At 39.8% G+C, this 27390-nt stretch overlaps 1 protein-coding gene and 1 long non-coding RNA gene across 18 annotated transcripts in view; one reads left to right on the forward strand and one right to left on the reverse strand.

Annotated features, from left to right (window-relative positions):
- LOC103661868 overlaps nucleotides 1–7104 on the reverse strand; it is a 49520-nt gene extending 42416 nt beyond the window's left edge. For 15 of the 17 annotated variants that reach the window (XR_005837390.1, XR_005837393.1, XR_005837397.1 and 12 more), the window contains exons 1-3: nucleotides 6972–7104; nucleotides 4789–4890; nucleotides 76–174 (exon numbers count right to left, since the gene is read on the reverse strand). This is a non-coding gene — a long non-coding RNA (uncharacterized LOC103661868). The remainder of the gene's footprint in view (nucleotides 1–75; nucleotides 175–4788; nucleotides 4891–6971) is intronic. The other 2 variants (XR_005837392.1, XR_005837384.1) reach the window with 1 other exon arrangement.
- A 154-nt stretch (nucleotides 7105–7258) lies between these two features.
- SMARCE1 (SWI/SNF related, matrix associated, actin dependent regulator of chromatin, subfamily e, member 1) lies at nucleotides 7259–26645 on the forward strand. The gene is made up of 11 exons (XM_008689517.2): nucleotides 7259–7398; nucleotides 9369–9420; nucleotides 9591–9634; nucleotides 12591–12695; nucleotides 17692–17772; nucleotides 18726–18857; nucleotides 19115–19286; nucleotides 22735–22907; nucleotides 23439–23540; nucleotides 24191–24401; nucleotides 26371–26645. Exons 2-11 carry the CDS (start codon nucleotides 9414–9416, stop codon nucleotides 26577–26579), a joined length of 1236 nt encoding a protein of 411 aa, XP_008687739.1. The 5' UTR covers nucleotides 7259–7398; nucleotides 9369–9413; the 3' UTR covers nucleotides 26580–26645.
- The last annotated feature ends 745 nt before the right edge of the window (nucleotides 26646–27390 follow it).

Genomic DNA, 27390 nt, shown 5'->3' on the forward strand with positions numbered 1-27390 from the left:
TTATGGATGTATTCTTTGAAGAGGGGGAGCTTCAAGATCAAATCAGAAACTCTGTATGGTTTCTATTTTACTTACTCCAAATAGTCTTCTTTTCCTCTTGAAATGTTATCAGAGGCTGTCAGTGTACATCTGGCTTGGTTAAGTCTTTGAAATGTCACTCAGTGGCTGAATAGTCTAAGGAAAGGGAACAATTTGTTTAAGGATGATTGTATTATATGATGAATCACACTGATTTATTTATCATTACTCCATGACTGGTTATATCTAAAAAGATTTTTCTACTTAAAAAAGAAAAGAACCGTGAACAAATTTTTAAAGAGGACTCACTAGTCACGTAACCAAAAAACAAAATTTTTTTTGAGACATTCATTTGCATACTTAGAAAAATAACAGAACTACTTTCCATGAGCAATTCCAAGCAAACTATAGAACACACCCCTGGCTAATTTGATGGTTAAATAAATTTAAATTAATCTTCAGCCAAAAGCTTTTTGTAATCATGATCTGATTTCCAGAAGAGTTACTTTATTCAAGGAACTTTAAGGTTGTGTCCTCCCCCACAAAAAATCAGAAGGCTAGTGGCACAAACAAAAGATGAAAATCTTGTTGCTGCTGTTACTAGAATAGAGTTCTCTAACCTCACCATCCCAACTTTTCTATCTGTAAAGTTAAATGTGACTAATTTGAATAATCAATGTGAGCATTAGGTAAGATACTACGTAAAGTATTATAAAATTTTCTTGCAATCATTTATGTGAATTAAGATAAAAGTATTGTTATCTAAGCGATGAGTATTTGCAGGATTTCTGTTTTTAAATTGTTCAAACTGTGATAAATATGGACAGAAAATCTATTTGTGAATAAGTCAAGTACTGTTGCAAAGTTTTTTAAACAACTTAATTTGTTTAATACAGGCATATTTATTTATTTTAAGACCTTAAATAACAAATACCTGTTTTAAAACATTAGAAATTTATAGGCTATCACTTTTTTTCTAAGCAGAAAAAAATGATGAGTACAACTCACCATACTTTTTCCCAGCTAAAGTATCATTGAAGGGCTACAGCTCAATTAGCATTTTTATTACCAGCCTTTGCAATCTCTCTCTCTCTCTCTCTCTCCTTTATTTCACACAGAACAAAATGTGTATTTTAACCAGGAGAAAATTATGTTAAATCATCTTTAACATAATACAGGGATATAAAATTTAAAGTTTTCTTTTTCAATTGCTTTAGATTCCTTTTAGCCTCTCTTATTGTATTTAGCAAAAGGGATGATTTTTTTTGTCAAGGATACGGACAGCATGTTAAATGCTTATTACTGTGTAAGCATCTGACCTAAAATACATCCTGTACATAGTGTTTTCATTCAATATTAGTTAAATGCTATGCTACTAACTGTATTAATGCTTTGAAAAATGCAATCATATAAACGGTTGTACTAAAGTTACTGTACTAAGCAACAGTACTCATAATAAAACAATATATCTAGTGTAATCTACATGCAGTGTTCGGAACAGTACTGGGCATCATGAATGTAACTGCTTCTTATAGTAATTCCGCTATGCAGCTCTTGTGTGTATAACATGTACATTTTAAAATACAGTACTTGAATTTATTTTAAAAAAACATTTTATTTGCTTTGGGGCATTTTAAATCGGGATATGAATTTACCAAAGTAAATGATACCACTACAATAAAAAAAAAAAAAACTGAAACATGAACTCCAAAGCTGCATTTTATTTGAGTTTGATACAATGTACAGACTTTAATTGTTCCAATACTGTTAGCTCGCTTGGGGAATAAAGAAAACTGTAACCACGGAGACATAATAGTTTTTACACATTTTTGGAAAAGAAAAGTTAAGAATGGTACAGTCTAATAAATGGTGTATTCTAATTAAGAGAATCAAAACAATCCCATAACCCTGGGGAAAGTATAATAACAGTAGCCATAATTTGCAAAGTGTTTACTCTGCTCCTGGCACTGTCCTCAGCAAACTCATACATGATCTCTAATCCTGACAGCAGTTCTACAAGATTCTATCCTCATTTCGTGGATGAGTAGAAATTAATATTCCTCAATCTCTCTGACTTTTATGTATGTCAAAATACAAATACGAAAGTAAAATACAACTATTTCTATGCCAGTTACTGACAATAACAGGATCCCAGCCAGGGTGCTGTCACTAATTCCCCATGTGAGCAGGAAGGAATCACTTGTGTCCCCTACGCCTCAATTTCACACTTGAAAACAAAGGGAAAGGTGGTGCTTGGTAATATTCCTACCCTACCTACATCACAGAGTTGTTTGAAATCATATACACGTGAAAATATTTGACAAAGCACTATTCAAATATACAGCACCATTTGGATGAAAATTGTCATTGGGAATTTGTGAGGACAATCGTAGCTGACGATGATTAAGTAATAGTTCAAAACACAACAGGTAAAGAAACTTTTCAAATTCTTCAACTGCAGCCAGACAAATTATCCTTTCCCAGTGAGTTGCCTAATTTGAATTGCTCTACCACGATAGTTTTGAAAGTACAAAAACATTCTCTAAAAAAAATGCCTAAATTAATTTGAAAGTTTCAAGTGGAAACGTATTACGGGACATGGGCCAAAATTAAAATTTAGTCAAATAACACGTATATACACATTAGTCAAATGATCAACACATAAAATCCAAGTGTATGCACAGAGAGTTTGCTTCTGTGACTATAAATTCTGGCCAGCATGGGCCCGCAGGTGGCTAATATTGATGGACATACTACAGGTATAGATTTTGTTTTATTTTAATGTTTTTTTATTATATTATGTTAGTCACCATACAGTACACCGGTTTCCGATGTAAAGTTCAATGGTTCGTTAGTTGCGTATAACACCCAGTGCACCATGCAATACGTGCCCTCCTTACTACCCATCACCGGTCTATCCCATTCCCCCACCCCCCTCCCCTCTGAGGCCCTCAGTTAGTTTCTCATCAGGTATAGATTTTAAAGTAAGGTATAGGTGCGATCAGTACAAGCCTTTTCCAGTTTCCCTCACACACTTAGACCCTAGGCCAAGGTTGGCAACTTGTTCTGTAAAAGCCCCCATAGCAAATATTTTAGGCTTTCCAGGCCATGGGATCCCTGTAAGAACTATACGACTCTGCCCTTGTAGCTGAAAGCAACTATAAATAATATGGAAACAAATAGGCATGGTTGTGTCCTAACAAACCATAAAAACAGGAGGCAGCTTAGAACTGGCCTACAACAATCACTTGCTCACACGTGCTCTAGACCCTCAAATAAGGTCTGTGGATGCTAGACCATACCCCCAGATTCTCCATGACCTCCCTCATCGTGTTTTCATCCTTTCTCACACCATGTGTCAAAGCTCATGTCCCAAATCCTCAAGGTATTTTGCAGGCAACGCGGAAGTTTGTCAAAACAAACCATACTTTGTCAAATTCTACAAAGCACTGTGGATTACTCTGTCCTGAAAATCTACTGGGCTTCAATATTTCACAACTATTTCTAGTGACAGAAACTGAATACCTATCACTTCTACTTTCACAGAAACAGCTGAGAAAATTAACCTATTTCGCCATTTTTTGCCTATAACCAGACTTTTATAAGCTATCGGCCCAAGGAGAATGCTGTCATCCCTTTCCCTATTTTAAGGGGAAAAAATTCCATTTAAGGGGCACCTGGGTGGTGTAGTCAGTTAAGCATCCAACTTTTGATTTCAGCTCAGGTCCTGATCTCAGGGTCCTGGGATGGAGGCCAGCCTCGGGCTCTGCACTTAGCACAGAGTCTACTTGAGAGTCTCTCTCCTTCTTCTGCCCCTCCTGCTCATTCTCTCTCTTTCTAAAATAAATAAATAGGGGCGCCTGGGTGGCGCAGTTGTTAAGCGTCTGCCTTCGGCTCAGGGCGTGATCCCAGCGTTCTGGGATCGAGCCCCACATCAGGCTCCTCTGCTAGGAGCCTGCTTCTTCCTCTCCCACTCCCCCTGCTTGTGTTCCCTCTCTCGCTGGCTGTCTCTGTCAAATAAATAAATAAAATCTTTAAAAATAAATAAATAAAATAAATAAATAAATCTTTAAAAAAAAGAGAGAGAAAAAAAGAAAAAAATCCATTTAAAATAGCTTCATTAAAAATACTGCAGACAAACTACATGGTTCAGTTTAAAATGGTTTAAAATCTTTCTGGAGTGAAGGATCTCTCTGAAAATCTGTTGAACTACTGTCTATCTGGCTGGGGGCGGGGCAGGGAAAGCACAAAAAATTGCATAGAATTTTAAAGGGTTTATAGACCTCCTTAGGGCCTAGTCATGGACTACCCAGGTATCCAAAGACTACAGGGTTTTCCTCATTCTCTCCCATTTCCTCCCTTTTCCTTCTTCCTTCCCATCCATGGTTCTCTTTCTACCCCTCATTCTGTCTCCCTCCCCAGCTTCTTCCCACAGTACTGTGGAAAGAAATCAAAGAAACCTGGGCTTAAATCCAACTTAATCACTTACTAGTTTTGGCTTCCCTGTTTGGAGGGAGGAAGAACCTCAAAAAAGTATAGGTAAGTGTCAGAGAGAAAAGCAGGCCAAGTTCCTGGGTCTTGCTGCCAGAAAGAAAACTAAACTACTGGGCCTAAAACTAGGCTTCTGTGAAGGCTCCTAACAACCTTTATAGTTACAATAGTTTAAATAGTCATAATTAATGATACATCTCATCTTTTCCAGAAACAATCACCATTCCAAAAGTCTGTCCTGTCATTCCCATAAGTACCCCAGTACATACAAGATCATACCTGAGTTTGCTTTGGCGGTGGGGGGGCGGGGGGGACGCAGCTCAGTATAAGTAAAGTCTATCTTGCTGAATATTTTTCTCTTCAGTCTTAATTTCTTCAAGACTAGGGAACAGATTTTTTTCTATTATATTTTGTCTGTATTCTTCCTTTCTTAATTTTACAAATCTCTGGGAGTGGAAAAAGAGCCACACAGAGAAAATGAGATAACCATTTATTCATTCCGCAAATACTGAGCACCTGGATGTACCATATACTGTTCCAGATGTGGAAAGTCCCCACCCTCAAGAAGCCTTCATTCTGATGGGAAGAAAAAGACAACAAATAAATCCATAACAAATATAGTATGTTAGCTGGTGATATGAGCTATAGAAAAAAACAGAGCACAGACCATGGAGAGAGCTGGGAAGTGAGCTGCAATTCTAAACAGGTCTGAGAAGACCCACTGAGAAGACATTTAAGTAAAGACCAGGACGTGGTAAAGTCTATCAATGTCACTGCTACACCCAGATCCCCTCCTCCACCCCTTTCTCACTACAATGTAACATCCAGCACCTGCAGAGGACTATCTGGAGATGACAAAATGGAGCACCTGCCCCAGCACTGCACTTGCCCAATCCCCCACCGTCACCCCAAGTGCAGGTTAGAAACCAGGCTGGAGGTGCTGGACAAGACCGGAGAAAGAAGGTACTGGGATCCTTGCTGAGGCTTCCATGTATCTTACATCAATCTTTTATATGTCTCAAATGCTTTTATACTAAAAAGTCAATTTCAAGTTCAGTTGACCCTTGAACAACATGGGTTTGAACTATGCAGGTCCACTCACATGTGGATTTTTCCCCCCAATAAATACACTGGAAAATCTTTTGGAGATTTGCAACGATTTGAAAAAACTTGCACAGGAACTACATAGCTTAGAAATGCCAAACAATTTTAAGACAAAGTTAGGTATTACTGTACGAACACCGTATATAATACATGTAAGGTACAAAATATGTGTTAACCGACCTCTTATGTTATCAGTTAGGTTTCCAATCAAAAGTAGACTATTAGTAGGTAAGTTTGGGGGGCATCAAAAGTTATAGCTGGATTTTCAACTAGGGGAGGTCCCTAACCCACCCCCATACTCCCCCTTGTTCAAAGTCAACTGAACATTAACTCAAGTACCACTCAGACTACCTATTATCCTTTGATGACCTCTCTTTCAGTCTTCCCCTTCAATTTCACTAACCTCTATGAGTATGAAAATATTGGAAGCAGAATTAGACAAAATGTCACTTATGCCTGGCTTTGCAGACTTCTGGAGATGCCCTGGTCCCTGCTGGCATACCCGAAGCACCTAAGAGCAGCCCAAGAATTCAACCAGTCACCAAATGTCAACAGTATTTTCAAGAAATTACAGATCCTTCTCCCTTCACCGCGGCCCAAAGCATCGACCAGGTGTTTATATGGCCAAGGAAGGGGGTAGTAACTGGTAAATCAACGTACTCACACGATTCCGTGCAAAGAACCCTGGACTAGACCAGAAAGCTGCCTCAGTACACATTTACTGAGCATCTAACAATGAATCAAGCCCTAAGCAGGAACTGGCGATAGAAAGATGATCCATGCAGATAACGGAACCTTTGCTGTTAAGGCCCACGTAATGGGCAGGAGACCACAAACGCAGTCTGATACAATGGATCGGGTATGGAGTACAATAAGGTTACCAAAGAACCGTGGGAGTTCAGAGGAAGGACTCTGGGGGGAAAGTTCCAGGAGGGCACCACAGTGACAATCTGAGCAGGATCCGGAAGGACAGATGAGCTCAAGCTGAAAGTGGGGATGAGCCAAGGCAGCGCTGGGCAGAGACTGGTGGCACCCCCCGCGCTGCCAGGGCGCACAACCTTGGCCGAGGGGATTTACATCTCTGGGCCCCGGCTCAGAAACCCGGCCATTACACCACACGCGCGCTTGGAAAAACTGAAAAGGTCCGTGTTGCTTTTGGTCAAGGTGTAATGCCTGGCCCTTAAGGCAGGAAGCCCCGCGCGTGGGAACGGAAACTCCGCGAACCCAGTCGTCCGCGCCTCCATCCTCGGCTTGCTGAAGTACACACTCTCGCTCCGAGAGAAAGAGCAAGGAAGAACCCGGAAAAAACCACCACTGCCACCACCAGCACCCGCGGGCGCGGCGGGAGCCCGGCCCACCGTGATTCCGGGCCTCTCTACCCGGAGAGACCCCACCGTCTTCCGGCCGCGCGTGTGGAAGCCGAGGCCGGCGCCTCCCGCCACGCCACCTGCAGCGGCTCCGGCCCCGCGCGGCGGCCGACCGGGCCTCTCCCGCTGCCGGCCCCTCCGCCCACTTCGCCGTGACGAATCGGCGCCCGGCCTGGAGAGTGCCCACATTCGGGGGTTTTGAAGAACGTCTGGGGCCTGAAAAAAATCCCTGACCGGACGAAGCATCACCGCGTCCTCACCTGAAGGTTTATTTTTTAAAAAGAGTGGGGAGAGGCCTGGAAAGCAATTAAGAAGAGTGTGGAAAGTGCGAGTGCGGACGCTCCGGACGCGAGGGGCGGGGCGTGCGCGGGACAAAGGGAAACGAGGCCGGAGCTGCGGGCGCTTTTTCTGCCCGCCGGTGAGTGTTTCCGACTGGGCCCGAGCGGGTCGGGAGGGTGGCGAGTGGCGGTGTCCCGGCTTGGCTGGACCTCGAGTTCCCGGGGGCTGCTGGGGTTCAGGCTGGGCCGCGGGCCCAGAGCTGGGGGCCGGTTGCGGCCTCCTTGAGGCCTAGCGGAGCGGGGTTCGGGAGGGAGTCCCATCTGGGGCGCCTCCCCGGCGACAAGATTTGCCCCTTCCTCTAACCCCGTGAAATTGGTCAAGGCACCTATGCATTGCCCTCTTGAGTAGAGTTGTTAGTGAAGTGCATTCTCCACGACAACCTAAAGGAAACGACCTCAGGGGAAGCCCTTGGGGCAAGCCAAGCCCGTGGTCGGTCCATCCCCCCTAGGATGGTGGTTTCCCCTTGTTTCGGCAGCGACCGAGGACTCACGGTGTGGCTTCGAGTGGAGAGCGAAAGCTCTGTAACAGTTTGGCCTGGGTTTGAAACCCAGCTTTGGCACTTCCTGGCTGCGTGGCTTTAGACAAGTTACTTAAACTCGCCGAGGCTCCCGTTTTTCATGCGTATAGTAAGGATGTTAATACCTATCTCGTAGGGTAGTTGTGACCATGAACCAAGATACGTGATAAGCCTGCCCCGTATAAAGTGTTCAACGAATACCTACTATTTTATGCCAGGCATACGTTTGTCGGCCAGTGGCAGACAAATGTGCAAGCCCACTCTTAGAATTTATCGTAGCAGACGAGAGCAGTAATTTTAAAGTATTAACAATAAAGTGTGATGTACCAGGGAGCTTTGGCAGTTATTATCAGGGCTCCCCACAGCGAGGCCCACTTGTTGACAGCCACCCCCCCACCCCTCATGTGAGCCCGAAGGAGATCTGCACCGGAGTCCATGGTTTCTGCCCGTTCCTTATGGAAGGAGGGAGAAACCCAGTTTGGGCCATTGAAAAAAATTTTTCCACACAGTCCTCTGATTCCTTATGCTCCAGGGAATTCCCTTAAAATGCAGAATAGAAGCAAAAGCGTCATGCTTGTTTCACATGTTTGATGAAAGTACTCCAGTAGTCATAGAAGTTACTTGCTCTTTTTCTAAAATGTTTGTCTCTTTGTCCACATTGTGTGTGATGTATATTGGTGTAAGAAACAAGCTCAGGCCTTTATGTTCTTGTTCTGAGCTGGTAATACTAGGACAAAATGTAAGAATTGAGCTAGGTGCCGGGACTGCAATAATGAACGAGATGGCCTCTGTTCTTCAGTTTAGCCATGTTAACAGGTATAATACGATATAATGAACAAATACTATAGATTATGTGAACTGGATAGGAGTACAGAGGAGGAAGCAGTTAGTCCTCCCCAAGTAATTTATCACAAAATCTCCGTTGAGGAGCTATATTTTGAAATGGGCTGCGAAGGGTTATTAAGTTTTTCAGGTAGACGCTCAAAAGTTATTCCCAGGAGATATAAAACTGTTTACCACTATAAGAGAATGTAAAGCTCAATATCAACCAGTTATGTTGCACTGCCTCCAGAAATAAAATGCTGCCTTGTTTTAATAGAAGTTGTTATTCTAAGAGAAAGGTAGAGCTGCTGTTGATCAGTGAGCTGTTAGTATCTGGTAGGCCTTGTTGGGATGGGCCCTGATAATACATCACATTCTATTGTCATTATATTTTTATCGGTTTAATTAAATGTTTATATGGCATTAGCAAAATGTTTTCCATGCAGGAGGTGGCAAGAAAAAACTTTGAAAGTACACGTCTAATATTACTTTTAATATCCCCAGTAATTTGTTTTAGTTGTTTAATTCTGATGAACCAAATGACCTATAAGGATTAGTAAAATATGCAAAGGATTTGATTAGTTGAAGATAGTGTAATTTTACTAAGAAATACCAATTAAACTACCCTATTCTTTAGGAAAACATCTCTTATGCTTGCTGAGTTTTGATTCTCTTTTTTTTTCTTTTTTTTTTTCTTTTTTTTATTTTAGTGTCTCAGATTCATTCTTAAGGAACTGAGAACTTAATCTTCCAAAATGTCAAGTAAGTTTCATTTTTTATATTTATCTATTAATAAGAGACTAATGCCCTAGCAAATGGGAATTCCAAAATACTCTCATTTTTTTTTCTTCAAAACAGGACCATTGGTAGTTTTGTTGCATAGTATTATATCTCAGTTGTTTACAAGAAGTTATTTATTTTCTTTCAAACAGAAAGACCATCTTATGCCCCACCTCCCACCCCAGCTCCTGCAACAGTAAGTTTTAATTTTCTTGTTAATGTAATAGCCAAGTCTGGCCTTGATACAAAAACCCAGATGTCTTCCAGTGACAGTCACTCAATCATCACAGCAACAGGATGAAAAATTCAGCCAAAAAACAGCACTTCCTACTAAATAAAATAACTCTTTGCATCTTACCTTGAACCAACCCCAACATTTAAAGAAACATATTGCTGAAATTCCAACCTCCTATGCTCAGTTCTTTTTTTTAAATGGGAAATAAATGATACGTATAACACCTCTTTCTAGTTAATCTCTATCAAGAGTCTTAAAAGTTGATATTGAGTGAATGCTCATTCTGGCATTCGTTATTATTTTTAAACCTAACCTTCAACTGGTTACACTTTTCTCTCCTTGTTTATATATAATTTTCATATTAAACAATAAAGCTTCCAGTTCTATAATAACACTCATTGTAAATTTTTATTTTTCAAGCTGTTTAAGTAAGGATTTCATTATCTGTGGGTCAGATCCTGCCTATTGAATATGTTTCCAAGTTTCTAAATAATACTTGTGAACGAGGTTTTTCACCCAGCAAGTTCTGGCCCAGCTTGGACAGCATGTAAAATAATCGTCCAGTCCACAAAACAGATATAACAGGAACTGTTCAGGTCTTGCTGAAACAGATTCCTTGTTGTTGTTTTTTTGTCTTAAAAAAAAAAAAACAAAACAAAAAAAAAACCACTGTTAACATTGACCATAGCCTACAAAAGCAGTTCTTTAACAGCTGTTAGCCCTCCTTCCTGACCCCTTATCCCCGAAATCGCAGGCTAGCCTACTAATTAGGTCCTTGTGTAATTTTTTCCTCCACTAGATGACTGCTCTTACTTACTAACCCTCAGATGTATGCTTTAGTTATGTTGGTCAACAATTTGTTTCTCCTTAGTAAGATACTTCTTAAAAGAGATACTGTATCTCATATTCTCATTTCAATTTATGTAACATAGTTTCTAAAGTTACTTCCAGTAACTTAAAAGTCCTGTGTTTGGTTTGTTTTCTTTCTTAAATCAAAGAACATTTCTTATGACCATCTCCTTGGCACTCTGCTAGTGGCTATACAGGTGGAGTTGGACAATTGAGATTCCTGACCTCAAAGAGCTAACCATGTACTTCCGTTTGGGATATGGTATAATTGTAATGTTTTAGTTTTGATTTTTTTTTTAAATTCCCTTAATTTTCTTACATTATTGCCTCATAATGTTGAACAGTGATTCTCATTCTTTATGCAACCTTTGAAGATGTCATTTTGACGTACATACTGCCTCTGACAGTGTATAATGTCTGGAAGACAAACTTGATTTTTTTGGATAATAAAAGTAGCTCAAAAACCAAGTGTCCCCTTATGACTTCTCAAATGTAGAGAGGGCTTTTTTTGTGGCCTTTCTTTAGTCCTATTTCTGTACCATTGTAATTTCACATTGACACATAAAATACAGAAGACAAGGGATTAGGACATCCAACAGAATGGATATTAAATGAATTATCCTCCTTCCTTTTTTTTTTTTTTTTTTTTCCCATTACTTCTACCATCACCACCACCACCACCACCACCAGCACCACCCAAATGTACCACTCCAAGTAATATACACTTCTCGTGTGCCTTTGGTACTTCATCTGTTTTGCCTACTTAAATATGCCTTATGTGCGTCTTTTTTAACTATACAGACTAGAATTGATTAGTTGTTCTCTTCTCCTAAAGAGTTTCAAATGTAATATCTGCTTGAATATCTTAGTTTTGGACACTAAGGATATGTGCAACGGCATGTTTTAGAAAATTGTGTTTATAACAGCCACAGCTTAGTTGGGATGTGTTAAGTGTATTTTACATTGTGTAGTTGAGGACTAATATTGTTAATTGCATGTTAAAATTAAATTAGTTGTCTTGATTGCGTTTCATTAGGTAAGATACCCTACTTTTGGTTTCTCTGTGCTACATCCTTTTTATGCATTATACCTTGATTCTCATGAACATTGGATGTCATTGTATTAACCATGAGGGCACTGCTATGTAAGAGCCCGTTTGTGATTACATCAACACATAATTCACGAAACCCAAAAATTCCATTGCTGCAGTGAGCAGTTGTGTTTTGAAAAGGTCAGAGCTATCAAGAAACTAGAGGAAAAAAGAAAGTTCAAGTCTGTCAACTAGAAAAGCAGTTCACATTAAAACTAAATGCAGAAAGTGTTCATGATTGACCTGTGGACGATGGATCAAAGAAGAGATGGAAGAGAAAGCCTTAAAAAAAGAATGACTGGGTTTAAAAGATCAGATAGCACCCCCGAATGAAATCCATGCATTTCTTACAAGTCTTTGTTTTGAAATCATGTATGTGACACCCATTGAATCCCACATATGTTCTTTTCTACTGACAACTCTGGCTTCCTGATTGGAGTATCTTTTCATTTCTCACATTAAATAGAATGATTTAAAATTGTCTCTGAAAACAATCCATTTCTTGTTTTTATTTGTTTTTAGTAGATAAATACATTGGCGGCATCTACATAACTGTCAAGTAAATCACGTTTTGTTTTGCATGTAAAGTGTTTCAGACTTCTAGTTTATCACATTTCAGGCCTTCCTATCTCAGACATCTATTACTAAGTTGTTACATCATATTATTGACCGTCAAGGAATACGGAGTGTCTGAGACACTTCAGTGTATTGCTTATTCCGAAAAAACAAGCACACACCTTCACACTGACAGCAAACACAACTGGCCCCTGCAAAGAGAAAGAAAGGGAAGAAAGAAAAAAAAAAAAAAAACACTTGCAGACTGGTTTCTCAATGAAAGAAAAAACAATTGCAACACATCATTGCTTGTTTAAATTCCGGTTGCTTTTGCATGCCATATGCAGATCATTTTTCATTTCTGTGTTTTCCTCGTTTGAGCTCATTTCTCATTCGTGTTTTTGTCTCATTTGTTTCCATCAGCAAATGCCCAGCACACCAGGGTTTGTGGGATACAATCCATACAGTCATCTCGCCTACAACAACTACAGGCTGGGAGGGAACCCGGGCACCAACAGCCGGGTCACGGTAGGAGAATCAACTATTACAGCATCCGGCAGACAACTGGATTTGACCAGAAATGCCTCCAGAGTTAGGTCCTTTTGAATCATCAGCACAGCCATTTAAAAAAAAAATTTTTTTTTTAACCTGGCTTTTTTACTATTTTAAACATTCGTTGTACAATCTTACACTGGAAAGAAAAATATATAGTGAAATCTGGATATGTATGTAGAAGAAAAGAAGAATCCATTCTGTTTGGTGGTTGGTAGAGCTAAAGCCCTGCGCACTTACTGCTTACACTATATGTAGATAAACCTAGAATTTCTTATGGTTAAAATACCCTTTTTGAGATAAAGAGTATCTTTCATGTAAGGTAATTGGCATCAGGCTCAAGAACTCAGTCTCTTAATAAAAGCCCGGTGTATGGACCTAGGCTTTTTTCGGCTGGCCTACCAGCTTGAGCTGCTACACATAATTATTTGTCTTTTGGATTTAATAGTTGACTTTCTGAGATTCATTTCTCTCCAGTTAAAAAGAAAAAAAAGATTTAATGTAACTTCAGAGAATTGCAGAATGCAAGTTGAATGAAATTAATTTGACATGCCAAACTAGCTACCTACAACTAAAAGTGCTTGTATAATCTATAGGGCAAGGGGTGTGATTTCTGAAACTGAGGCTGTTTCGTTTAAATGATCAACCTAAGATACCCAAAGTTGGGTGATATAGTTCAGATTTTTATTTTAGAATCATCTTAAACTATATTCAAGGAAGCTTAAGTAGCAAAGAAATAAATGTAAAAATGATTTACCAAAAATAAATAAAAATAAATCCAAAAGCCAAATATCTACATACATTGGAATATGGCATTGGTGAGAATTCATACAACCCAGAATGGCTGTAAGCTTTTTAATACTTGGTTTTTGTTTGCTATATTCATAAATAATTCATAAATGATTAATGTGACTTCAAAAGAGCCCTCTCACCCTGTAGTCAAGCTAGAGCAAAAAGCTTGTAACTATCAAACTATATGTCTATCTTGGTAAGCATATTGCTTAGCTTGATAGGTTTTGTTTGTCTAAATTTTTCATTGTTCCTGCATAATTTGTACTTCATAAGCATATCAAGTTTTATGTGCCATGCATATTTCATGGTATCTGAAAAGAATTTTGACAAAGTGTGTGTATGTATGCATTTCACAATGCATACAATTTTTATGTACATTGGTACGTGTTTTTCCCTGGCCTAAATGTGTTTCACAAGCATAATGGGTGGCAAGGTTATCCAGTGATTAAAGAACATTTTCATTTAAACAAGGAGCAGAATCAATTTTGGATCATTCATGTTAACGCAGAAAATTATTCATGAGGCGTGAACAAGAGAATGGTTACCTTTTAATAGCTCTATACAGTCAGCTCTTGATTATCTACGTTAATGGAATAGAAATGGTGATAACTGTATTAGTAGAATCATTTGTATTTCAGTTTGTATAAGCATTTTGTTCCTAACTTGGATGTATCTGTGGGAATTCTCTGTTAATAAAGAGAGATTATTCAGTAGGAAAAGGAAAGGTCACCCACTGTCTCAGGGCTCAATATCTGTTTCTCCTCATTCCCTCTCAGGGATGTTCAAACCTAGCATTTGGAGCGGGCACTAGCTTTGGGGTAGATTAGTACAGGAGGGTTGTTGGGCGTGAAAAATTTGGTGTTTTGGTTCTTTGTGGTGGTTTTCTTGGCATTATGGTCCTCTCAGTACCAGACAGAAGTGTAATCAAACTGCTGTGTAGACTTACCCTGAAGGGTCCTAGAAACTGAAGGCTTTTAGCCTCTGTTAATCCCAGCCCCTTCACGTTTTAGATCACGGAATTGCTGTCTGAGAAAATTACTTATGCCTAAAGTTTTACACAACTTTTTTTTTATATATCTAACTTAAGCTTTGTTAGGACTTAATGGATATGATTTTGACCATTATAAAAGTGTTTTATTTTAAGATGACCCCCATGATGTGTTACCTTTTGTTTTTTTCGTTTTGGCTCCTATTTGGTATTATTGTTTGCAAATAGCCTTAATTAAGTGATTTGAAGGAATGAGTCTGTGAAACCCTCTCGAGTAGCTTCCAGATGGCTCTACAGAACATCTGGTTTCCCTCCTGACTGTAGTACACTTGGATAGTTTTGAGACTCTGTACAGCGTGTTGAAACATTTTGGAGCACCTGCAACAGCTGTGAGGTGGAATTCATTCCTAGTCAGTCCTTTCCGACGGTGCTTAACATTCTCTTAAGTCCATGTGTGAAAACAGTTGGAGACAAAGTGTTAAAAATGGCTTATGTCTGTGCTGTAATGGGAATTCCATTCTAGAAGAAAACTCTACCAGAGAAAGCGGAAAATCAGAAGAAACAACAACAAAATCTCTTGAGTGGCCAAAATAAATTTCACAAAATCATGACCTTTATTCATAGGCGATTCCCAGGAATTACTCTTATATAAGCACAGTTTTAACTTAGCTAAGCATAGTTACTTACGTTGCCCCTACTCATGGCCAGTTAGAAGCAGAAAACTGTAAAGAGGGACAGTTGCCGCTGATAGAAACAAGGAAAGAAACTGCTAAGAAAGGCAACAGTCCCTCCAAAGACATAAACCCTGGGCCAGTTAGTAAAGGCGCCAGCAGCTCTCACTCCTCAAGCCAGAGGAGTACAGGAAAGCAGTTTCTAATGTCTAATGGACTCTTACCAAAACAAGGTTAAAGTGTCTTCAAGTGCAAACTGCTTTTTTTTTTTTTGGTAAGGAGTAATGTTTAAGATGTAGAAAGATGTCTGCTGAGATAGTAAAAAATTAGGGGTGTTTAGTGATGTAAATCTTCAGTGTCCTGAAAACCAGCTAGAATTAAACTTTGTGGTTATTCTTTTGGGTTTTTGTTTTGTTTGTATTTGTAAATTGACTAGTCAATGAAAGATAGCCTCATTTCATTCAAATAATGAAAATACAGCCTCAATATGTAGACAATTTGGATACCTGCCTTTGGAAGAAAGGAGGAGGAATAAGCAAATCCATTAATGTTTTCAAATGTGGTTCTTTAAAAAGTAGAGCATATATTACTATGATTTGTTTTTAACGTGTTTTAATGCATTATATTTAAACATAGACATTTTAGAGTTCTTTATCTCTCAAGAAAATTTGTTAGTGGTGATCTACCAACTTCAATTATTGGCACAATTCCAACTTTATTTGTAACCCACTTCATGGGACTCTGAAAGGTTCGTGTTGAATATAAGTTGGAAATGCTTTCTAGTAACTTTACTTATGAAAATCAGACCTTTGTGTATCTTGCTCTGAACCCATGATGGAAGGTCAGCCTCGTAGGAGTTCCCTCACCCCTCCTTGAAAGAGCGGCAGACCTTGAGACAGATCTTCTCTTATTGGCTGTTCATACCATTGCTGTTGACATTATCTGTCCCTTGTGGCTTACTTCACTCCATTGCCCAATGCCTGCTCAAAACAAAACAAAACAAAACAGGGTCTGTCTGCATGGGCACCAGCATGAGGTATGGTATGGGTGAATATATGGGAGGAGTGGAAAGAAGAGAGAAAATACTGCTTCAGAGGTGGTATGCTCCCTAACAATTTCATGTATGAAGAAGCAGAGTTACTGAAAGTATATAGGGATGGAGGAAGACCCTTGTCATAGGAGGAAGCATTGTTTGAAAGCAGTGGAATGGGGCAGACACACTAATCTCTGAGCCCTTGGATGAGGTTATAATTGGTGTCTCAACCCAGAAGGGAGGAGTTTGTCCAGGGTTTTATCACAGCAGCAGCTGAAGGGCAGGGAAACAAAATGTCTCTTAGTCTCCTTAAAAGGATTTGCTGGTCCCTGTCTTTTGATAATTAGAGTGAAGCCAGCACCTCTTCCCCCCCAAGAATCAATATCGTTGTCTCCTAGAAATTGGGGGAAAATAAATGTGATTCAGCCATGATTAATTTGTTCTGGGTCCTTGATGAAATGTAGTCATATATGTTAAGATGAAACTAAGCTCAGAAATGGGCGCCCATGGATTGGAGTTATCTGAGGTGCCCACAGATGCTGTCTGGTATCTCTTACCTAGATCTTAGCCCATCGAAAGAACCAGTCTCATCTTTTTCTTTGCCTTTTTTTTTCCCCTCTATCCCACCTTTTTCTTTACCTTTTAAAAAATACTTTGAGTCTTCCCTCCTTTTGTTTTCATTTTTCTTTCTCCCCACAAAACCAAAAAATTTTAATCAATATAAGGCCTCAGAAATAACCTAACTGGACCCTGTGTCTGCCATTTCTCTGTTCTTGGTAAACTTGTTCACTCCTACATTATTATTAGGACTAAGGACAGGAGATGGCATGACTTTATACTTTTTGATCCCCTTTATCCAAAGCCACTAGATATGGACCTAGAACCTTAAGCAAAATAATATCTCTAGTCCTGATAGAGGAAATAAGATTTTCTGTTTTCTGTTTTGAACCTAGAAGGTAGTTTTTGGAGGGGTCTTGTTTATGTAGGGGTGCCGTGCGTTCCTGAAATAGTACAAGTAGATACAGAGTCCCCCGCAGACAGTGTGAGAGTGGTAAGTGCTGAAGGAGCCCGGACTCGGGCAGATAATCAAGTGTTGACTGTATGTGTAATGGTAAATTAAGCACAATGAAAGGGTGCTAGGTTATGTCCTAAAGGTGGGACATGTGATATGTAACCATATATTTTCAATGTATGGATTATTATGTAATACTTCATTTGTTCTTACAGCCAGGTTGCCAAAGCAGTAGCAAAAAACTGCTGAGTAAAATATTTTAAAAGTATGTACCTGAAGTCGTGTTCTTTATTTTCTTTTGATGTGAACATTTCTGAATTTGCAGTGATAGCTATTTTCAGTGGAGAAAATATAAGAATCTTGTATCCATGGACGAGTAGAAGAAAGGCGCATTAGAATTTTTTAAGGGACTCTCTTTTCATTTTGCTGGTGAGCTACTTGCAATCGAGTAATGAACGTATCTAACTCTTTTGTAGGCATCCTCTGGTATTACGATTCCAAAACCCCCAAAGCCACCAGATAAGCCGCTGATGCCCTACATGAGGTACAGCAGAAAGGTAGGTGCCGGGCGCCGGAGCAGCTGAGCGGCGCTCTCTCGGCTGCTTCGCTTTACGTCCGATTTCATAACGACGTAGCCGGTGCTTCTGTGCACAGTCAGAGGAAATGATCAGGAATTGCAGTTTTTAAAGAACTTAGTTCTGATTTCAGAATGCCAGAACTAAAATCCAGCAAGAAGCACATGATTTAAATAAATGGTGTAAATCCGTAAGACCGTGTTACGTAGCCCTTTGGAGAAATTCAGTGACATGAGAAAAATGGGAAGTGAAAAAAGGCATCTAGGACTACGCGTATTAGTATCTTATTTTTTATAAAAACAATAGCAACAGTATGTTAGTTTGAAGAAAGAAAGGCCTAGAAGGCAGTGGTTATCTCTACACAGTAAGCTTATGGTAATTTTCATTTTCTTCACACTTCTTGAATTTTCCGTCATGGTTTGGTTTGGTTTGGTGATGAGCCTGTATTCTCTTAAAGTAACAAATAGAGCGAATATCTTTATTAATAGCAAGAGCGTTTACTGTTTTCACCACTATTTAGAAATTTTTGGTCACAGTTATTATACACGTATTTGATGATGTGGTCTGATGTGTTATGCAGATTAACCACTTTCCTTCTAAATTCTGTGAACTTTCAGAGAGGCAGAGACTATGTTATTGGGTTAGCTCATCTTAACTGTCAACAGTGATTGGAGGTGTCTTGAGATGTGCCATGGATTAATCCAGCAAAGGAAATGAGATTGGCCAGCTATTGATAATTGTTGCAGCAGGCTAATGAGAACATAGGGATTTGATACTATTCCTTCTGCTTTTGCTTATGTTTAAAAGTTTCTATATTAAAAAATATTTTTTTAAATATTTTTTTATTATATTATGTTAGTCACCATACTAAAAAGTATTTTTAAAGGTCTATATTTTTAGGCATCCATACTGAGATTTCCTGTTTCCTTTTTAAGGTCTGGGACCAAGTAAAAGCTTCCAACCCTGACCTAAAGTTGTGGGAGATTGGCAAGATTATTGGTGGCATGTGGCGAGATCTCACTGATGAAGAAAAACAAGAATATTTAAACGAGTACGAAGCAGAAAAGGTAGAGTGGGGACCACAGTGGGATGGAGACGATATAAAGTGCATAAAATTTGCTTGTTGTTGGTGAAAGAAACAAAAGATCTAATCAGCTGAGGCTATACTGTCTCTGTCTAGCTGGGTCAAGTCAATCTCTCTAGGCTTCAGATTCCTTGTCTGTGAAAAGGAGATAATTACATCTTTAGATATTCAGATGAGATAAAGGTATTTGTATAACCTGCAATATGTTAATCATAAAACTGAAAAACATTTGAATTTCAGATAGAGTACAATGAATCTATGAAGGCCTATCATAATTCCCCCGCATACCTTGCTTACATAAATGCAAAAAGTCGTGCGGAAGCTGCTTTAGAGGAAGAAAGCCGGCAGAGACAGTCTCGCATGGAGAAAGGAGAGCCCTACATGAGCATTCAGCCTGCGGAAGATCCAGATGGTAAAAAAAAAAAAAAAAAAAATGGGCTTTTGTTTATGCATTCTCTGAGAACTAAAATATGAGCAATCTCTTAGGTTTATTTCCTATCCTAAGTGGAAAACAAAGCATACTTAAGTGCCATTTTAATATTTTGATTAATTATCTTAAGGTCTGTATATGAATTTCCCACAAGAAAAAGATATATCCTTGTTAGAGCAAGAAATAGCAAAAACTATGTATTGCTTATCAGAATCTTTATACTCAGAATGCAGGAAAAGTTTTTCAGTCACAATCAGAATTTTGCCTCAACTGCTTTTAAAAAGCTAAAATGCCTTCTGGTTACATCCTGTTTTCCTATTGGTTTCTTAAACTTACTGAATTAAAGGCTCTTAAAGGAGAAAGTTAATGAGTAGATAGAAGCATTATGAAATTGTTTTCCAGTTAATTCAGAAATCCAGCGTAGCTCATGGTAACACGGGGATGCACACAGTACACACTTGATACACACATACAAATATACACACACAAATAGAGCTTCCTGATGGGCATCCGCGGCTAGCTTGCAGGTGTGCAGATTACACGTCTGGTCTCTGCGGCCAGGCAGGGTCTGAAGCTGCAAGGAGCCTCAGCCCGTCCCCTGCATCTGGGAGCATACTCCTCCATGAATCACGTCGCCTGTACAAGTAACATTTCCTCGTGTGCTGCTATGATGTGGGAAAGGCTACAAGCAACAAAAACATCAAGAAAATAATTTAAGATCCCATTTCAGAATATAACAAAGAGGAGGCTTGTGAGAACTTTAAAGACACCATGGAGAGAGGAAGCAATAATGCCACCTAAAAACATGAATAAACATATACCCGAAAGGAGAGGGGGAAAAATGTTTTTAAAAAGAATGGACTGGGATATTGACAAATATTCTCATAAGCATAGAGTAATGTAAATAATAACAATAGAATATGGACTAGAAACCAAACCGAGTGTTAAACAGAATCAGCAGTGCTAAGGACTAGCAAACACAGACCAAAATTACATGATTAATGCAAAAAAAAAAAAACAAACAAACCATACAGAACTAACAAATAGAAGATCCAGTTTATGAATAATTGGAAGGCTGAGGGATCAGTAGAAGAGTATAAACAAAGACTAGCAACATGGAAGCCACAAGTCGAAGCAGTTAAAGTTTTCTTCAGGTAAAAGGTGACAGTGTGAACATTGAGCAGGACCGTAGAGATCCACTCAGGAGCCGTCTTCAAAAGAAGATCCTCTTCTCCGTTCCTCAGACTTCGGCCCATTGTGTTTTATAAGTTTAATATAGGAGCTTAAAGCTTCTGGTAAGAAAGGACAGGTGAAAATGAAGATGCCAGGGTGAGAGTGACTTCAGACCTTGGACTTTACACCCCAGAACTGAGTAGAAAGAGGAAAGTTTGTGAGGCAGGGTGAGCATCAGTCCAAGAGAAGGGCTGCCCGCCGTGAGTGCGGCAGCTGCCAGCTGCTGTCCTAGAGAAGGCACGCGCAGCTTCCACGCAGGACAGTGAAGGGGTTTTTAAATGGCATTTTAGAGAGTGAGGTAAAGTAAAGAGCTGGTTAATTAGAAAATAACTAGAAAATATAAGCCCACCCCCAAAAAGTCAGACAGCTCTAAGTGTAAGGAAAAACAAGCCCCGATTGCTAAGACTCGATTTCCCTACCAGTGGAAAGAAGAAAGCAAAAAACAAAAAAGTATATACAGTTTAGATAGAGGTAGCATGAATATACCATGTATAATCTTAAGTGTGAATATGAAAAACTTTCTTAAAAAAAGTAGGAGAGGGGCACCTGGGTGGCACAGCGGTTAAGCGCCTGCCTTCGGCTCAGGGCGTGATCCCGCCGTTATGGGATCGAGCCCCACATCAGGCTCTTCCGCTGGGAGCCTGCTTCTTCCTCTCCCACTCCCCCTGCTTGTGTTCCTTCTCTCGCTGGCTGTCTCTCTCTCTGTCGAATAAATAAATAAAATCTTTAAAAAAAAAAAAAAAGGAGGGTCACAGAATTTTTTAAATGATATCCTATATTCCAGTAATTTCAATTTCAAAAGTGTATGTCCTAAAGAAATTACTTGAAGGGAGACAAAAAGTAATTTGCTCAACAGTTTGTGTGTTTATGATGATGAGCGTTTTGGGAACTACTTAATTACCAAGTAAGGGAGGTGCTGAACTGTGACATAGCAGTACAATTTGGGCCTCTAGCAAAGTTTCCTAAAGCATGGTCCCTCCACCTCTGGTGGGACACTAAGGTGATTAGGTGGTTCGGAGAGGAACTTTTTTTTTTTTTTTTAAGATTTTTTAATTTATTTGAGAGAGAAGAGTAAGCGAGAGAGAACACCAGTGGGGGTGGAGGAGCAGAGGGAGAGGGAGAAGCAGACTCCCCATTGAGCAAGGAGTCCAGTGTGGGACTCGATCCCAGGACCCTGGGGTCATGACCGAGCCGAGGGCAGATGCTTAACCGACAGAGCCACCCAGGTGCCCAGGAACTTTTATTTTAATGTGTATTGCTGAAGAGGAAGATTTTTTTAAAAAGTGAGTTAATTTAAGTAACTCTACTAAATAAATGATAGTACAGATTGTTAGCAGGTGTGTCCAGAGCTGTGGAGGTGATAGAGAAACCCTGCTGCATCGCTATTAAACATAAGCATATAAACCAGATCCAGGCTATATGTGTATCAACTTGAGTGAATGAAACAACATAATATCTTTACACACTAACAGCTATGTACATGTGTAGATTGACAAAAATTAAAAGTAAAGTTTGGTAGTGAACATTCTTTTCCAATAAAATTACCTTAAGGCTTTAATGGGTTTTTTTATTAAATAAAATGTCTAGGGTCTGGGACACAGTATTGCTGGAGAAAATGTTTTCTCTGCAGTGGGCATTTTCATTACTTCAGTATTAAAGTAATATAGTGACAAAGACACTGTCCAGTCCCTGTGTTGTCTTCAGGTGTAAATGCCTTAAATTACTACCACGAGAGTGAACCATTCAGCAGCACTGCAGCCTGCCTGTAACAGGCCGCCTTCCTGTTGATGGATTTCCAGGCCAGAAGACACATGGTTTTATCTCATTTGTGTTTCAGCCAAGTCCGTCTCAGACACACATCACTTAAAGATTTCGTGAGAATAGCCAGAACCCTGGCCAATGAACACATTATGTCCTCCCCATGGTTTTTATCAAGTGACTGCCCCCCAGTGCTCCCATGATGCCCTAAGGCCCCCTTGGGTTGGTTTTTGTTATGAAGATTTTAGTTAGTTAGTTAGTTATTTGAGAGAGCGTGGGGGAGAGGGGTCAGAGGGAGAAGCAGACTCCTTGCTGAGCAGGGAAGGGCCCCCTTGGTAGACCAGTGAGAGCTATGGCTCCTTGGTGTTCAGGTGTTAACGTTACTCTCTCCATTCGTGGTTACTGCTGACTTCATTTCCAGACATCTTGTTTATTCCAGATTATGATGATGGCTTTTCAATGAAGCATACAGCCACCGCCCGTTTCCAGAGAAACCACCGCCTCATCAGTGAAATCCTTAGTGAGAGTGTGGTGCCGGACGTTCGGTCAGTTGTCACAACAGCTAGAATGCAGGTCCTCAAACGACAGGTCCAGTCCTTAATGGTTCATCAGGTAAAGTCACAAAGCATTGTTCTAATAGATTGGGCCTATGTCACCGAGCCCCAGTGGCCGGAATCTGTACCATGCATCAGTGTTCGAGCTAAATATTTCTGTGTTCAATCTAAGCTGTTCCTGATTCAGGGAAGAGGCTTGAAAAAGTGGAGGTTTCCCAGAGATTTAATACGTTCGTCACTAAAACTGTAATACAGATCCTTGCGATGTAAGGCTTGTGCATGAAGAGTTTTAAGACATCTTCTAAACCTTTACTGCTTCAATATTTTTTTCTGAAGAAATTGCTCAGGCCTGAAACAGTATTCTTTAACATATACTTGTTAATTGTAGTCACTCCTCTATGCTGCATTTTATGTTTTTAAAATCTTAGCTAGACATATTGTGCAATAAATGACTTAATTTAAAAATTCAAAACCTTTGTCACGCTGTGAGAAAGCATGGACCATTAGAAAGTGAGATGTATTTTCTGTTTGACATTTGCTTTCAAGAAAATAATTCAGTAATAATAAAGCCTGATCATACGTCTTTCAGCGAAAACTAGAAGCTGAACTTCTCCAAATAGAGGAACGACACCAGGAAAAGAAGAGGAAATTCCTGGAAAGCACAGATTCATTTAACAATGAACTTAAAAGGGTATCAATTTAATGTGTTCACTGTACTTTTTATCACTGTGACTGTTACTTTTTTCCTCATTCCTTTTTCCAAAGTAGTGTTTTTATTGAATGTTGCTCACTTTGAAACAGGGTGAACTTTGCTCTCTAATGGTAATGTCTTTGCTTTATGAAATTATTCCCATTTTCTGGCAAAACTTCAATAGGTTTAAAATACCATATAGTATCCACACATGTACTAGGCCTTATACCCTAGCCCCCGTGGTGTTTTAATTTAAACTCATGCAGTCACGAGTTGTTTCCATTTTATTGAGATGTATTCATTAAATGTAGCTTATGGTCTAGACTTTGTATTAAAACAAGTAAATCTAGTGTTTGACAGCTTGAAATGGGAACTGGAAGCCTTCTATATAAATCCAGTGCTTTCAGCATTGCCTCGCCAACCGTTCCCGTAGCACTTGCTGTTACGCAGCCACTGGAGCACCTTTCTTTTCCTGTAGACACAAGAGTTTCGGAGAAGACCTAGAACCACGGGGTTTTTTTTTTTTCCCCTCCCATATATATGTATATAGTTCATAGCCAAGAAAACCCACTTTTGAAATAATTCCTCTGGTTCAGAGATCTTAAGAAAAGAACATTACTAAGAGAGTTTTCTTTCTTTCTGATGACTAGTTGTGTGGTTTGAAAGTAGAAGTGGATATGGAAAAAATTGCCGCTGAAATTGCCCAGGCAGAGGAACAGGCTCGTAAAAGGCAGGAGGAAAGAGAGAAGGAGGCAGCAGAGCAAGCTGAACGCAGTCAGAGCAGCATGGTTCCTGAGGAGGAGCAAACTGCTAGTAAGACCGAGGAGAAGAAGGACGACGAGAGCATCCCGATGGAGACAGGTAACCTGCCCGTTGACCGCAAAGTCAATGTCAAGGGCTGTTCTCTGTATGATCCACACATGTCCTTCCACATCACACAACATGTGGATGCCCAAGCAAAACAGCAGTGGGGCAGTGGTCTTTAGTCTGGCTACCTGGGGTCTTGGTTATTTGTCCGGATTGTCATTTTTCGGGTTAGGCATATAAAGTATAAATGCTGGGAATGGTTGAGGATACTGGCCCTGGAGTCAGGCAGAGCTGGCTCTAATACTCTCTCACCACTTGCTGCATATGACTGGGTAAATTACTTAATCTGTCTCAAACTCACTCGTAGACACTCTAGTACCGGCCTCCGAGAGTGAGTTCCGGAGGACAAATGAGGAACCGTACATAAAATCACTTAGTATTGGATTTGATGTGGCATTGGCACTCAGTGTTTTGACCTTTATTGCGAAAACGTAATATGTGGTTGTTGCTTTTAGGATCAAGCATCTTTGGTGTCCTAGAACAGGGTTGGGCAAGTAAACCCTGCAGGCCAAGTCTTGTCCTGCCACCTGTTTTTGTGAATAAAGTTTTGTCGGAACATAGCCTTACCTGTGTGTTTACGTATTATCTGTGGCTGCGTTGGGGCTGCCACAGTACAGTTGAGTCGTTGCAAAGACTCCTGGCCCGCAAAATCCAAAATATTTACTGTCTAGCCTTTATGGAATAGGTTTGTTGACCCCATCCAAGAGAAGTTCTTACTTCCAAGCATACTGATTTTCCTGATTAAAATCATTCCTCAAGGCACAAAATAACATGTAAAACTTTCACAAAATACCAATTAAATCGATTACTTGAAATTTTGAGATCACCTTACCTTCTGGCGCTATTTTGAGCCTGCCCAGTGCCCTTTGTAAACAGGAGTAAGTTAAAACTGTTTCAGGAAATGCAGCCAAAGGCTCCCGGGACCATCCTGCAGGAAGGGGCAGGGACAGTAGTCACACTTGGCAGTCAACTGACAACTTCTGAGTTGACATCAGGAAGACATTTAATGGAATATAGATCGCTTCGCCAGATATTACTACAAAATTTCATTCAGCAGATGAGCATTTCAGATAGTCAGATATTAAGTTTCGTTATCTGAGCCTTTTTCTGTTTTGCGTGAACGTATTTTTTATCTTAACAAATTTGGAGCATGAGTACGCTCTTGTGGTTAAAGCAGGAGCTTGAGAATTAGGGTATGGAGTATGATTCTTTGCTCATTGTGCAACTAGACAGAACACTCTGTCCTTCGCCACTGTTCTGTCATTTATGAGTAGAGCATGTCTATGGGTCTTTACTCAGATTTTATCCTTTTAGCTGAAGGGAAAAACAAAATTGAGACTATTAGAGCGAAAACCTCATGCTCTTAATTTCTTACAGAAAACAGCCCAGCATGACATTTAACAAAGTACCTAAAATATCGCCCTTACATCATTTCCATACGTGCTTTCTCAGTAATTAAATCCAAAGCACAGAACAGCATTGTCCAATAGAAATAAACTGTCACTATGTAATTGTAAATATTGTAACATTTTTTTAAAGTAAAGAACAAATGAATTAACATTAATAATATATTTATTCATTTAACCCAGTATATCTTAAACAATATCTCAATGTGTAACAACATTTTTAAGTATTAATTTTTTTCCATTCTTTTTCATCCTAAAGCTTCAGAATCTGATGTGTGCTTTATACCTGTGGCACATCTAAATTTAGAAGCTAAATTTTCATCAGCTATACTTGATCTGTGTTTAGCTTTTGTAAATTTACAGCTAAGAAGTAGATTTTCAAACCTGAATTGTTTCAAAGGTGCTAACAGTCCCTCAGTTACACTGGCTCGTTCAGGCGCTTGATACCACGTGCGGCGAGGGGCTGCCGTGTTCAACAGCACAGCTTGAGACAGTCAGCGTAATTAGAAGAATACATCTTTGTCTTGAAACTGACAGTGACACGTGTGTGATTACAGAGGAGACACACCTTGAAGAAGCAACGGAAAGCCAGCAGAATGGTGAAGAAGGCACGTCTACTCCTGAGGACAAGGAGAGCGGGCAGGAGGGGGTGGACAGTCTGGCTGAGGAAGGGACCAGCGATAGTAACACTGGCTCGGAGAGCAACAGCGCCACGGTGGAGGAGCCGCCGACGGACCCCACACCGGAAGACGAGAAGAAAGAATAAATGTTGCCTTGTTTTATGTGTTCTAAATACTTTTTTAAATGAAAAAAAATGTTTTTTGAGTTTTAATGGTGTTATGTGGTTTGTGTATTAATATTTTTCTTGTCCATATCGCACCACCAAAGGCTTTTGGACCATTTAGCATCACAAGCCAAATGGCACAGTCACCTTTCTTATGCCATTGTGAAGATGGGTCTTTTCTTTGGGTCTTATTTGTAGCCCTCAACTACGGAAAGCCTCAGAATTCAAATTAATTGAGAAAACGCCCACCTCTTTTAGAGAGTGGTCCTTTGATGCCGCACGGCCCCTCTTACAAATGCCTTCCCACAGCTCACTGGGGTGCTTACCAAAGCCATAGCTTTAAACCTCCCAGTCCCCATCAACAGCTTCCCGAAAGTCCCCTTTCCTATATACTTCCACAAAGAGCAGCTTCTTGAAAACGTGATCATGTATGAGTATGTATTTGTTCACCTACCCTTTATCTTTAATCAGTGTCGGACACCCAGAGTTGTGTTAAGGAGTTGACCGCATCTGAGCTCGGATCATCGTGATCCAGAAATAGTCTCCATAGTTCGAGTAGTTACCAGCGTATGAAGTAGTCATCAAAACGAATATGGCACATACACATTATGTATACTGCTTTTGTTACAGTTCATACTGTGTGTCTTCGGCAAAATTCATCCTTACTGTACAGAAAAAAAAAAAAACCCACTTTTTTACCAAGTTTTCCAAAGACAGGTCACAAAGCTTATGGAATTGAATATTCTTGCAAGGGACTAGACAACTTCAAAACGATTAGCCCATTCCAGGAGGA

This window comes from Ursus maritimus, unplaced genomic scaffold, assembly GCF_017311325.1.
Source record: "Ursus maritimus isolate PB19 unplaced genomic scaffold, ASM1731132v1 scaffold_24, whole genome shotgun sequence".
NCBI lineage: Eukaryota > Metazoa > Chordata > Mammalia > Carnivora > Ursidae > Ursus > Ursus maritimus.

What these genes read in the sequence shown, in the direction of transcription:
- SMARCE1 (XM_008689517.2), top strand. An exon ending in CCACCCCAGCTCCTGCAACA is followed by an intron (nt 9,635 to 12,590) that starts GTAAGTTTTAAT and finishes TGTTTCCATCAG; the next exon opens with CAAATGCCCAGCACACCAGG. An exon ending in GCCTGCGGAAGATCCAGATG is followed by an intron (nt 19,287 to 22,734) that starts GTAAAAAAAAAA and finishes TGTTTATTCCAG; the next exon opens with ATTATGATGATGGCTTTTCA.